This window comes from Varroa jacobsoni, unplaced genomic scaffold, assembly GCF_002532875.2.
Source record: "Varroa jacobsoni isolate VJ856 unplaced genomic scaffold, vjacob_1.0 scaffold_329, whole genome shotgun sequence".
Classification (NCBI taxonomy): Eukaryota; Metazoa; Arthropoda; class Arachnida; order Mesostigmata; family Varroidae; genus Varroa; species Varroa jacobsoni.
This window is the reverse complement of record NW_019213231.1, coordinates 2,090-15,451: the sequence shown is the minus strand read 5'-3', so window position 1 is coordinate 15,451 and position 13,362 is coordinate 2,090. Positions and strand designations below refer to the sequence as shown.

The window sequence follows — 13,362 nt, the reverse complement described above, 5'->3', positions numbered from 1 at the left end:
TATATAAAAAACATAACACAGACAAACACACATACACACGATATATCTTTGGGAGGGCCACAGGAAAGAAAAGGAAACGGTTTTCTTTTCAATGAATTAATTCGCCGTTTTACTGTAGTTTTTTTTTTTTTTTTTTTTTTTTTTTTAATATATATTAGTACGCGCACACTCAAAAAACATGTTCGTTTAACTTTAGGACTATCAAACATTTTATCGTTTTATGACAAATTCGTTGCAGCACATTCACACCAATATATACGTACGCTGGTTACAGCTTTGGCTGATGAGTTCCTGTAAAGCAGTCAAGTAACTTTGAAAAAATGATCCAGTACCGATTATCCCCTATGAATCATTATGAATCTAACCTGCGTATAGAATACATTAAAACATCGCAATTCAGCGAGATACTAGTCAAACTTAAGCTAATTATATTGTAACTAAACTCTGACGCCTCATGGCATCGATATTCCTTTAGTACATATTTAACTACTAGTCTACATTTAAAGACAACAGGGGCAAAAAGATTCTGAAGTTGGATGTTTTGAAAACTTTAAGCTTAACTTATTTCCCATCTCGTTTTTTCCCCACTCACTGTTGGGTTCGCACTCTCTACTGTTCTCGTCTTCTCTACCATGGATCATAAGCAAGAGTTAGATAATATGATCTCTATCATCGGTAACTTATCCGAAACAACCGCTAACCTGAACCATTTCAGAAAATTCAAATAAGGAGGAATCATTGAAGTGGTCTTGTTTCAAAGGGCAGCCAAACTACTGCTTGAACAATGAGAGATAGCAACTATATGAGATTCAATAGATACTGTCAGACCTCCACTATAGACAAAACTATAGATATAGTTCGCAGAGGCAGATAAAAAAAATTTTAATCCCCGGAAATAAAAAGGTGGCCAACTGTCCAACGTCATTCCATTGTTACATAATGCCTATAAAGCAAAGACTACGTTAACCATAAACCATCACTCTTAGAATAGAACGAAACGAGGATTTATTTTCACATCTATTGTGTGTAACTTAGATTGCCGATACTCGGTATAACTCTTAGAATAAAATCGTCAATGAAGTAATCTGTGTACTAGAGCTTAAGTCTTGTCTAGAGTGATTCACTTACTTATTCCACTAAAAAAGTTAGTTTTGCAGCTTCAGATCTGGCAATAGATTCTGTGCTATAGATTCAGTGCTTGGATTCGACCTTCTTTTGAATTGAACCCACGACGATCTAAATTTTGAATATCATTTTGCATTGGTCCTCACGTCAGCAACAATTGTACCTTACAGAAGCATTAGAAGTCCTATAGTGACATTGCTCCTGTTCATATTGTGTCCGCTCATAACCCCTTGTGGCCTTTACTATATATTTATCGTTTACGTGTACATTAAATGAACGATTTTTGTTTGTTCTATTCACTCTGATAACTTGGTCATTAGGACGGTTCGTGTCTGTTTGCTATTGACCAAAGCGGATATCGAGAGAAATACACCTGTTAGGTGGAGGAGAGGACAGGTACGTTTCGTCTAAAGCTGGCGTCCTCGAGACGTTCTATTTAGGTTATCAGGGCTATTGAGACAATCGCGAAGATAGCTGTGGCTTTTACGACTTTCGTGCTATCTTGTTGATACACGCCGATGCCATGAAATGAATTGGAAGCCGGCAAACTGTTCACGTTTGCCGAAGGCGTACCTAGCTCATCTGATCGAGGTAGTCAAACAAACGCTTTTATAGAATTGACACTAATTCGAGCCTCTGGAGCAGCTTAGAACTAACCGAGGTAACTGGCTTAAGGGATCGTTTTTGAAGCCCTCGAGGGAAAATCTCATAAGATTCGTCCATAGCGCTAAGGTAATGTTGTTCAAAAATCGGAAACGTAAAGTTGGTGAAACATCAGCTGTTTTTGCTTCCGTTCGCCTACTATATAAGCACTGATGGCTAATATACTTCGACAAAACGATGCTAACTCATAAAACATAAAGATAATCGTGTTTGTTGTGCAAGGATGTAAATATAGCAACAATATTATCATTGTTACAGAAAAAAAATGGTGTGTTACAATGATGAACAAGTTGGGGGTCAATTGCGCGTCGTCCTACTACTACTACTACAACGGAAGACTCACAGTACTCTGAAGTTGCTTAGGTATTTACGTAACTTCTGCAAGTTTCCTATGCTGGACACTCGATCCGCTGTAAGGAAAAAAAAACTGAAAAAAAGACTATTTCTTTCCATGCGAGTGGTTATCGGATAGGAATTCCTCTTTTAAGGTCTGCTCGCAATTATCCGTAGCCTGTTTTCTACACTTACGCGTTATTTTTCGTGTTCAAATGACACGTTTTTACGTAGAACCATACAGCTGGAAATCGGCTGAGAGTACCCAAAAGTATTTTGACAAACGATATGCCTCTGTTAATTGAATGTTAGATCAGTACTTGTTTTGCTACACAGCGGACATAAACGTACGCAAATCCCACGCTTGCTACAACTCTCGCAGTGATACGGTTCTCCATAGCTGATTCGTAACGCTGGCTGGCTGGCTGGCTGGCTGACTGACTAACAATTGATACGTACTATATTTTTAATCTTTTACGTTGAACTTCCCTGTACTTATAGCGCTCGTAACAGAGCTATGCAGGCTCGTGATCGTACCTGTAACTCAGCTCGTCGGAAACAGCTTGATCGTGTTGTGTTTAAAAGTTATATGATTGCTTTTATGTAATCGTTCGTGGACCAATGTGCAAGTGTGTCATAAACAATTATTTTTATGGTAATAACAGTCACATCAATATATGTTTGTATATATGCGCTACGGAAACGTCATGTTACCTATGACCGGAGTCATCATGGAATATTACTGTTTCTATATATGTAGACTCTTTGGACTTAATAACATATTGAGATAACATTGTCGCCACTGTCTTTTATGGTATTCGGTTAGTGTAGAATACTAAATGAGTGACGTTCACAATCATTACTACTATTATGTTTCTTTATACCTCTATAATTTGGAATTAGGATGATGTCGTTCGATAATACCTTTCGGTTGCTCTATATTACTGTATAATAGTTTGTTGTTTTTGTTATAGAATACTAGTAAGTAAATTTTATTGTTTTTATTCCTTTAGTGTCGTATCCTGCTCCAGTATCCTTAGACCGGCTGACGTTGTGTTGATGTTCGAGTCGTTAACAAACAGTTTTTACAGTTTTTACGGCTACATTTCTCGTTTGACTCTTTTTTTTTTTTTTTTCTAGGCCCTTCAGTGTCGATCTGAGCGAATATCGAGGCGATAATGTATCGGCGGATTGTCCGTACGTAAGTCGGTTTATACGTATTCGAAGTTACAGTACGGATATCACCGTTAACGGATTCACAGCACATCATACAAGTTCACGCTTAATGTTCAGATTAAGTTTGCGTTCTTTCTGTGTCCATGTCTAGTGACGATTTGATATACTTTATATTCTATAAAGGATTTATTTTGGCATTGCGAAATGGTGACGAGTCCGCTGCTAGTAGAACTTGGTGCATGCATTAAAGCAATTGTTCGCTTTCGACCCCCTGCTTTTGGCTTGATCCCAGCTCTAAGGATAGATGATATTACGGTGCCTATATAAAACACACATAGTAATTATCGGTTATTTTTACCTTTTTAGCGTGCACTGTTTTTCTCCCGCACGTTGCCAACGGTACATTTCTCCGATAATGGGTAATGTCTAGTTCTTAACCCAGCGGAAGAATGGGCTTCGATACTCTTTTCCGAGTACCTCCTTTAGCTTGGCAAGCTAGTTTAATAATTAGCAGCGTAGCAGAGCATTTCTGGCAACGATAAGTAACAGGCGGGCTATTTCATCAATCTTTTAAACCAATAGGTGCCGCTAGCACAGCGCTAAATCTTCTTGTAACAACAATATAGTCAACAACAACAACAACAACATAGTATTTGGATCAAAATCGCGTGTGTACCTTCGTTATGGGTTGAAGTGTTGAAATCTCCTTCAGTCCTTCAAGAAAGGATCAATGTATTTACCAGTCATAGGTACGAAACAGGGATACATGTACTGAGTTTCTTCCAAACAACCAACTGAAGCTTATAGTTCACTCGGCGAAGCGTCTTCTCTTTGTTACGAATCGATCGCCTTTGTCTGCAACGCCCCGTTATAAACAACGCTCCCAATTGGACTAACTTTTGCTCTATGGGTTCCATGATTACCGCTGGTTATTACTACCAGAACCTTTTGTCTTTCAGCAGACTCGTGATCGATGTTGTTTACGTTGTTTCCCGGCCTAACTTCTGTTTGTGAACAGTATTTAGCTATGAAGATTAACAGCGGTTAACATTACTTCCATTGTCTGCGGCCATCGACAGAAAATAATGCGATTTGTGATTTTCTAGCTGATAAGAGCGGTAGCTTTTTCTGATTAACATTATTTTTTATGTATCGCTACCGCTGCTCTTGTCAGTGTCTTATGGTAGTACCCGCTGTAGTGCAATCGCACATGTAGCAATACTGGTAGAAACTGTAACTAAGGTTTGGGTTGCTGCTAATGTCAGGTCATTGGCTTGCTGCTGCTGTTGCCGTTGTGTCTGTAGTCGAGAGCTGTACTCTTTACTTATTGCCATTTTGCGTTATCGGTGATTCTTTTATAGTGTTGAGTAAAATAGCTGACCTCTCGGTGGTAAAGAGGGGCGGCATTTGTGTATCGTAAATATAAGGATGCTTGCTCCGAACGACGCGTGGCTTTCTAACGGTCTTCGACATCTAGAGAGAAATGGAAAGAACCCAAGCCGAGCCTGAAGCAGGGAAACTGGGAAGAAAAAGGGATGTTCCTACTAAGGGCTGGGTGTGTATTTGGCATGTTCGCTTTTGTGCGGCTCAAGCTTAGAGCTTCCGCTTGTGTTTTTCAACAGATCGCTATTCAAATAGAGTTTGAATTGGTTGCTCTGAACGTGAATGCCACTATCCGAAGGCCAATGATGACGATGATCATGTTTGTAATATTATTCGTTATCAATATAATCAGTATATTGTTTAGTTTTCTATAGAAGCGCAACGACAGCTTTCTTTCTGTTAGCGCGTATAGTCGTTATTCCTGCGACTGTCATTGAGTAGCGTTAAAGCTTTTTGCTAAAAGTTCGGCTTGTAGCTTCCGGAATCGTCGTAAATTACCATTGAGCATTACCTTCGATACCTAAACCCCTCGGGTCTGATGGTTAGCTGTTTGTTATTACTGCTAAGCTGAGACTTTAACTATAAATAGAAATAACGATCCATGCAGACGGATGATTTCAATTGTCGTAGATGACAGTGCCTATTCCGTTTGGCCCGTCACGTTTACAGATAACGATATTCGTAACGATATCAATATAGCACGAAATAAAAAGCCGCTCTGGAAAAAGGCGGTCTGGTGACTTCGTCATTGGAGAGGTTCGTTCGCATTTTAAGCTGCTGTTCTGTTCTGTCATCGATGTCGTAATCAGTGTTACAACTGTGCCAGATGTGGTAAAGCTTCACTTGACTCATTTTATCCCTTTTCATCTACAGGTTTCATTTGAAGGTTCATATTAAGCTTCAGCTTCACTAGTACTGTTAATCGATCCTAGCAGCATCGAAAATTTGTAGAGTATGTCTATGTGAGCGAGTGAAAAATGAATTAAATCCAACGGCAAGACGAAAAACGCGCAGTAAGTTAGTGTAAGAGGAAACAAGAAAGTTTCAACGAAAAGGCGGGACCGTAGTAATCTCGTCGGGGGTATGCTTACATAAAATCATAGTTTGACCGACGTAGTGGCCTCTGGTTGACTTTAGACAACGTAAGTTATTCGGAAACTGCTCTAGTTGCACGTTGCTTTGCAAACAGAGCGTCCCCCACTCTAACTGTGCGAAAGATCAGATTTAGCTGTCTAAATCTGACATACGCAGTACCGTCGCTTGCCACCGGAAGTGTTTCGAAGTAACTAAATTCCTTCACCCTTCATATCATTCCTGTACTCGTTACTTTATCTACTAACATTCAATATGTCTTAGGAAAGACATATTCTTAGGAAAGCTTGCCGCTTAGCTCCTTCGTCTTCTCGTTAACTTAATTGTCGTAAAACTGTACGTAAGTTTCTCTAACGCAGCTCACAAGTTGAGAAACAGCAAAATTATCCAAGCAGAATCACTGTAAATTCACTCGTCTACTTAGAGATTTGAACGCGAAGTGCGTGCGTCAAAAAGGTTGGCTGATTCAATCGGTAGGTAGATTTTGCCAAGGTGTTTAACAATCCAATTGTACTAAATAGTGTCCTTGTAGTGCTATGGTCCAGGGGTCAGATAATGGTTTAGGGCTCATGAAGCGTTTTAGCCCATGTGGAAGATCCTAGCCCAAGATACGTTTTGCATCTTGTCGTTCCCATTAATGCTACAGGGAGCGAAACGACATTTAATGTCTCTCAAATGTTCTATCTGTGCTGCGTTGCAATAAGTAGACATATATTCTGCCTACTCGATGAGCTGGTCAAGCGACACGCAGTACCGTAATGCTAGATATCCCCTAAACAATTTTGGGGGATCGCCTGAGAAACCGTGGCGATGTTATTCAGATGGGCATGTTTCCTCAAGGAAATTCTTGACGGCTGGGATTGAGTACATATTCAAGTAATGATCTCCTAAAGAGGGATGTCTATCAAGGGCACCAGCTGATCGCGCCTGGATCTGATGACAGGAAAATGCTACGGCTAAATCAGCCCACGTAATCTGGAAATATGATTTTGCATAGTTACACTAACTTGATTAAAACTTATTTTAAGAATAACTTTCCAACATGTACCTATACCTATGTTAGGGACAGGTTGTTGTTGTTGGTCATAACACCACACAGTATGAGCTTCTCTCACTGCATCGCAGTTCGAAACGCTGGGTAAACTCTGGTTTGTATAACCATTCCGCTATAGTATCACTAAAGGTATATAGATAACCGAAGTCGAGTGAAGCTTTTTTCAGTATTTGAAGACTCACTTAAAATAGGGCATCAGTACACTTCAGCATGTCCATTGCTCGTACACCATTAATTTTCACGTTTACATATCATATGTTGAAGGAACTTACCTGCTCTCCGACGAAATACCCAGTATTGACTTGACGCAAAAGTTTGTCAAAGCTACGAAGGTATTTAGGCAGCTTATCTCGAATGTCTTTGCCAGTTAACAGTTTCTGGAAAAGGCCAAGAAGACGTCGCATAGTTTTCGAAGTAGCTTGCAAATTGAGAGACAAGCATTTTTTCTGTTCTTTGAACACTATTTAAATTAATTTCGATAAATGCTGAGTTTCAAATTGGTGCAAAATGTACAGTCATATTCCCACCCATACAAACTGAAGTAGGAGACGCCTTTATGTAAATACAACGAGAAGTATAGGGCTTTTTGGGGTACTCTTTTCGACAATTCTATATATATATATATAAGCTAATTACGTTAAGCACAAAAGTAGGGCTGGGGCACTAACGTGTTTGACTCGTGGTTATGAGCGTCCGTGCAGGACCATCCTGCTGTGTTTCGATGTTGTCTCGTCAACCAAAATTTGTATCTCTGCCATTTAACATTAAACGTCGTTCTGAGATATCGCTGATGTCCGATATTTATTCAGATGGAATGACAATTATTTTTCGGATATACTATCATCAGGAGGCCGTCTCCTTCGTAGCGCAAAAATGGAACTAGAACGTTGCCCTCTTCTAGAATCCGTAACTCACTATAGTAACTTGTACTCACCGTGGAAAAGAGTGCCGCGATTCCGGTCACGATAGTGGCGCAACGAGCAGCGTCGTTTGCATCGGCACCTTCCAAACCTACATCGTTCCTCAGTCAACAATAAAGACGAATCAGATTTACTAAATTATTTGTCAGTACTGCAAAAACGATACTATACCTATTTTATATATTATCAATTTAAGATCACTGCTGAGTATTACATAGTGCTTAAATATGTACACGTATATAATTCCCGGTTCAAACCCTCGAGAGATATAGGTGAGCCTAGCTCATCTGCGTTAGGGTCAATTAGGAGTGCCTGTCGCTGAATACCGCAGGCTTGATTATTATTATTACTCATTAATTATGGCCTAGTAATTATATCGCTTGCGGTAATCGTGGCGTGTGAGCACAGATCAGTTGTTCTCAAATAAGTCATGTCGTATAGTGATGTAAAATACCAACTAGTTGATGCTGCTCAATAGGTGATGAACTTCTATTGTAGATGAAAAATGGTATAAGTATACATTTATAGACAGATAAACATTTTAGTATGTCCACCTACCGTGCACTCGGGCGATGTACATGCATATTGCGTAGTCCGTAGCGAGTATTTCGTCGTTAACGTACAAAACTGGCAGAGTGCCAAATGGAGACGCTGTGCAAATTCAAACATCGACAAAAAAGACGCAGGCCTCATGAAAATAGCCACATCTAGGAATTGTGTCACTAACGGTAACTAACATGGAGTACATCAAAATCTACCGAAGTATTTTAATCGCAAAAAAGCGCAACGCTGTGGAAGAAGTGTCGAATTCGGGCCTGTCTCTGGACTGCTTCGCGCTGAAAGCGATGTGTCCCTTTTTCAGTAGGGCAGACAAATAGTCAGCTTTTAGTGACCTGCCATTATATGTAAGCCAAGATGATTCGATCTGGCACGCACTGTATTATGCATCATTGTAAATCATGGAGTTGGTTGGAGCCTGCTGAAGCTTACGCAGCTGAATCAAACACCCTTTTGAAGTATCTCTCTGTTACAATCTTTAACTGCTCATATTTTTCCTGTTAGTTGCCAGTTATTGTTTAACTGAAATGTTCCCAGCATTTTGGCAAAGCTACAAAACGTTACAGAACTCGTCTAAGGATCTTACTGATATAGCCACTTTAGTGTTTTTAATGCGTGAAAACAGCCAGTTGGGCGTATATGGGTAAACTTACCAGTTTCGTGTTCGTGAGCTTTCATCTTATCTACCTGGATGTACTCAAAGGCTATGCCCTTATAGGTAAAGAGTAAAGCCGCAAGTCGGCCTGCCGTCGGAACGTTATAGTCGACGAGCTTGTACTTGGCCGTAACGGTGTCACACTCCGACATCCTGACTAAGGATCGTTTGCGATATTTTTGCGTCGTTTGCTATATCAGCGGTGTTTGATTTCCTCGGCTAAATCGTCTTCCTGCATTGCCATGTTAGTGAAGTAGAACCAGATAAGAACTTTAGCAAAATCATGCCGTAACATTCTATACGGTGCTACAAATTTCTTTACTGATAATTTATTTGTGTTTAGAAAAATAAGATTGTACTGTATAAACGTATAAACTAAAAAAATAAACATTTCAAGAACGGTGTTCCGGATCAAAAAAACTGCCCAAGAATAGCACTGCAGTGGCTGTTCTAAGAAAAGATTACCCCCAGATTCTTAAAACTATCGGAATACTCCAAGACTATTCTGTCTATGTGAAGTGTGTCGGAGGCAGCGCGGCAGTCTCTACGGTCTCTCTATAGCCTTTACATTGTCCATGTTTATTAACAGTATAGCCTCATTGGTATAACGCGAAAGTTTGGCAAGAACTTGATTGACATGAAACTGAGTCCTTCGAACGATTGTCGACGATGTCAGCAACGATTTTGCCTGTCCTGTCATATTTTCAACATGGAATGGCCGGTTATTCAGCAGCAGAAAGAATAGCAGTATGCCGAAGCGGCCGAATGTCCTGTGCAAAATCCATGCTGTTCGTCCAAAAAAGCTTCCAGATATTCGTCAGCGGATGTGTGATGAACTGAGCTTGCGGCAGAAACTTTTGTCGGCGATTGCCGAACGTAATCTTCAGGTTACGTTCATAAAGGGCAATCCTGAAGGGCATACCTGAAGGTGCCACTCCAGCTTGTGGTTAGGCGTCCATGTTACAAGCAAGCACTGAATAGACTTGTGCTGCAGGAAAATACGTCAAATACGCTGCTTAGAACTTCAACTAATATCTATTCATTTGTTAATTTCGTCACATTGTTATTACTATTATCGCAAGCAGATGTGTGTCTCCTTTATTTATTACATCGCCTATGCCCTAATAAAGTTCTGGCAGATTTATAAGACCCGTTGAATATTTTGAGCTCTCGTCCACAACCGTTATTACTACCATATTATTATTATTAGATTATTGCCATATTAAGGTCAATGGCATGTATTAGGAGCTACATTAATAAGTCTGCAGACTCAATCCAGGTTGATACATAGGTGTTTTGAGGGACCTGAACCACGATATTCATAATTCGAAATATTCGGTGTTCTTCTAAGACGACCCTTACTATTCTCTCGTGTACCATGGCATTTCTACTTGTTCATAATTGTTTAAATAACCTTGAAAACACAGTTAACATATATGGTCTTGTTAAACATGGAATACTATAAGCATAGGCTAGCAGTCGAACGCTCCACGTCAGACGCCAACTAAATACGGTTACGTTCAATCGTGTGCAATGATACCCGCCACAGGAAAGTAGCTACGTACAATTTTCTTTAATTATTTTATAGTGGGAATAATAATGAATTGTGATGTCCATGTTCGTAGTGATGTCCGTGTTCTTAACGCCTCAGACGATTCCAATTTTTATCAGCAAAACCTCGAAATCGCTTCATTAGTATAGCATCAGAAATTTACTTCTAATAGAAGGTCCACCTGGGGTGGGCTGGGTTCTTTTCGACGGAGACGTGAGACGTCATGGCAACTATGTTTCGGTAAACATTTGCCAACGCTGAAATTTATATCATCAATGACTACATGTTCGTAATTGTGACGACTACGTATATAGAGATGAGCAGTAGCCACCTGGGCTACATCATACATGTTACGAAGCGTAAAAGTTTCGCCCTGCCGATATTTATTATTATACAATATTTCAATTTGGATTCAATTCAGTGAGCGCAACGAACGTTTAGTCTTAGTTCCATAAGAGAAAAAGCTACATGATCCTGATCATTCAAATAAAATTCGGAGATAATTTAAGATAGTCGCCCATGCATGGCGTACACCTTTGTGGCGTGATGCATTACATGAACACGTAGACCGTTCCGCATAATGAATCGTAAACTCTGCTTGTTGTTCAGTCACCTAAATCCTGTTGGGTACTACCAAGTACATTATTCGTAATGACCACGCTAGAGCGTCGGTGACACTTGAAGGGCTTTTGGAAAGCAACTTTTACTACGTACATTGGATACCTCACGGAACAGCAACCAAACCTGTCCATCGTATTGTTATACTGAATTTTCTGTTAAAAATTACAATGATATGTTAGTTCCCGTCCGACAGGCAAAAAATACAGTTAACCCATTAGACTAAATAGCTTCGAGAATTAAAAATTACTATGCACTTTAGCGAACTACTTTATTTTGGCAGCTTCAACATATGCTCTTGTAACTATTGAAATAGATCTACCATAAATCTGGAAGCATCGTCCAATACCCAAATCGTCATTATGGGTCCTATAATACGTCCGTACAATCTGTCCGGTAAATAATATTTCAGGTGCAAATCAGAACCTGGCACCACATCAAGGATCGTTCCGGGTTGAATGAGTTGCATTATTTATGGCTCGTGTTTATCGGATCTCCCATTCTACCAACTCTTCATACAGTATGCACTACATATATTTAAGGAAATTTTTTTTAAATTTTAGTTTGTGTCTGAAAAATGGAAGAACACCTTTCTCACTCACTTCACTGCGAATAAAAGATCCTCCTAAGTTACCTGTTTAATGTTCTTCGTTCACCGATGAGCATATTTACGCATTAGACGCTAGGCTTGAAAATAGACTGACAGGTAATCGCCTGAGGTTTATATACAGCTGATATACATAACTATATTTTAACTAAATACGTCTTGCAAGCGCTACTCCATAAAAAGTACCTGCCGAATTGGTGCACAGTGGAGATAATCCTCGATCACTTATACAGACACACTCTTCTCGTGTCCTGTTTGTTCATTGACCGTCCTGAAATTGATGTTTTGATGTCAACCAATAGAACGAGCTAAGTGAAGAGAAGCGTGCCCTAAGTAGTAGTCGACTTTACGTTTTTCTTCTTATTGCAGCCCCTGGTCAACAAGTGTATAGCAACGCTTGTTAGATTGCGGCTTAACTGGGCCCAAACCGCGCATCTACAAGACACAAAACAGGGACGCGGATATGAGCTGATCGCTGTTACGCGAACGGTGCAGTAGTCAGCAAATAGGCAGAGCCTTGTTCAGCGTAACGACATATGCCCGGTTGCCTGGCCGTGCAGTTGCAACCGACTACGACAGCCAAAAAGGCAGTAAATGGCAGCTGGAAGCAGTAACCCGTCGATTGCTAACTGGGCGGGTAGCGCCACTCTATGCTTATGATACCTCCCTGTTCTCGGGAAATGATACCCAGTCGACCCCTATGTGCTAAATTCGGAACATGCAACTCTTCCTTTACTCCCCATGGTACTCCTCTCTCTGCTCCACCGTCTTACACGGCTCAGCCGGTGTCAGCTCCATGCCCCAGCAACCGTAAGGTGAGCTTGCGACAACAGCGCCGTAGCTCGCGCGTTAACGAGAGAGAAAAGTAAACGCGCAGTGCGACTCTGATCATCGCCGCACCTGTGTCACAACTAACGTGGGCAGCGCCTGCAGGCGTACGGGGCAGCTGCAATACGCCAAGAAAAGAAGAGAAGCCATTGCTGTACATTACCCTTTTCCCCACTGCAGTCGACTGCTTAAAGCAGCCGCTGTCGTCGTCGCCATATGCCAGTTCCCCTCAAGCCAAGCGAATAAACGAGCGAGCCTCTTACCTAGGGAACGGGTGCAGACGATACCATTTGTCGCATGCATGCACGCCCACTATGGACAAGTTAGCGGTAAGGCAGGCCAGCATCCGGAGCTGGCTTGTTGGAACGCCAGCTGCAGAGTGAAGAAGAGCGGAAATATCGAATTCTAGCGGTAGAAGCTGCTAAATTTATACTCAGGAGACAGAGGCGGCGGCAGTCCGGTCTCTCACTCGCCCTCATGCCATGATTCTTGGCCGAAACCTGTGTTTGCCTGATTAAATATCTGCTCTAGCTAACACGGGTGGAGAAACACTTCCAAGCAAGGTAGCACCACTATACAGGCCGATTGAGGCAACACGAACTGACAGACACGATCCGAAATATCGAAGGATTTGCACTTTTTGTCTGCTCTGTGCCGGCCTCTTCCTGCGCTGGCTAACTGTTGAAGAAAATGACCGTCTTTTGCCGCATGCCCTTGCCATTATAAGTCACGGTAATGAAGAATTATAATATCATACTTGTCACACGTTGATGAGTAGAAGCACACGTCCTTTTGAGA

At 40.9% G+C, this 13,362-nt stretch overlaps 1 protein-coding gene across 2 annotated transcripts; it reads right to left on the bottom strand.

The window, feature by feature from the left end:
• Positions 1 to 3,239: 3,239 nt before the first annotated feature.
• Positions 3,240 to 12,506, bottom strand: LOC111259404 (putative glutathione S-transferase 7). 2 transcript variants are annotated; one of them, XM_022831392.2, is made up of 6 exons: positions 11,923 to 12,506; positions 8,958 to 9,191; positions 8,305 to 8,397; positions 7,761 to 7,837; positions 7,099 to 7,203; positions 3,240 to 3,616 (listed from the first exon to the last, which is right to left on the bottom strand). In XM_022831392.2, exons 2-6 carry the CDS (start codon positions 9,109 to 9,111, stop codon positions 3,608 to 3,610), a joined length of 438 nt encoding a protein of 145 aa, XP_022687127.1. In that variant the 5' UTR covers positions 9,112 to 9,191; positions 11,923 to 12,506; the 3' UTR covers positions 3,240 to 3,607. The 2 variants fall into 2 exon arrangements, with proteins under 2 accessions (XP_022687127.1, XP_086824007.1); XM_086967881.1 differs by lacking the exon at positions 3,240 to 3,616 and adding an exon at positions 6,575 to 6,747.
• Between the last annotated feature and the right edge of the window lie 856 nt (positions 12,507 to 13,362).

Bases quoted from the DNA above. Each gene is read 5' to 3' on its own strand.
- LOC111259404 (XM_086967881.1), bottom strand. From the start codon at position 9,111: ATGTCGGAGTGTGACACCGTTACGGCCAAGTACAAGCTCGTCGACTAT. The intron at 8,398-8,957 runs GTAAGTTTACCC...GAATTTGCACAG, and splicing joins AGCTCACGAACACGAAACTG to CGTCTCCATTTGGCACTCTG. The intron at 6,748-7,098 runs GTAAGTTCCTTC...TCATATTTCCAG, and splicing joins GGTATTTCGTCGGAGAGCAG to ATTACGTGGGCTGATTTAGC.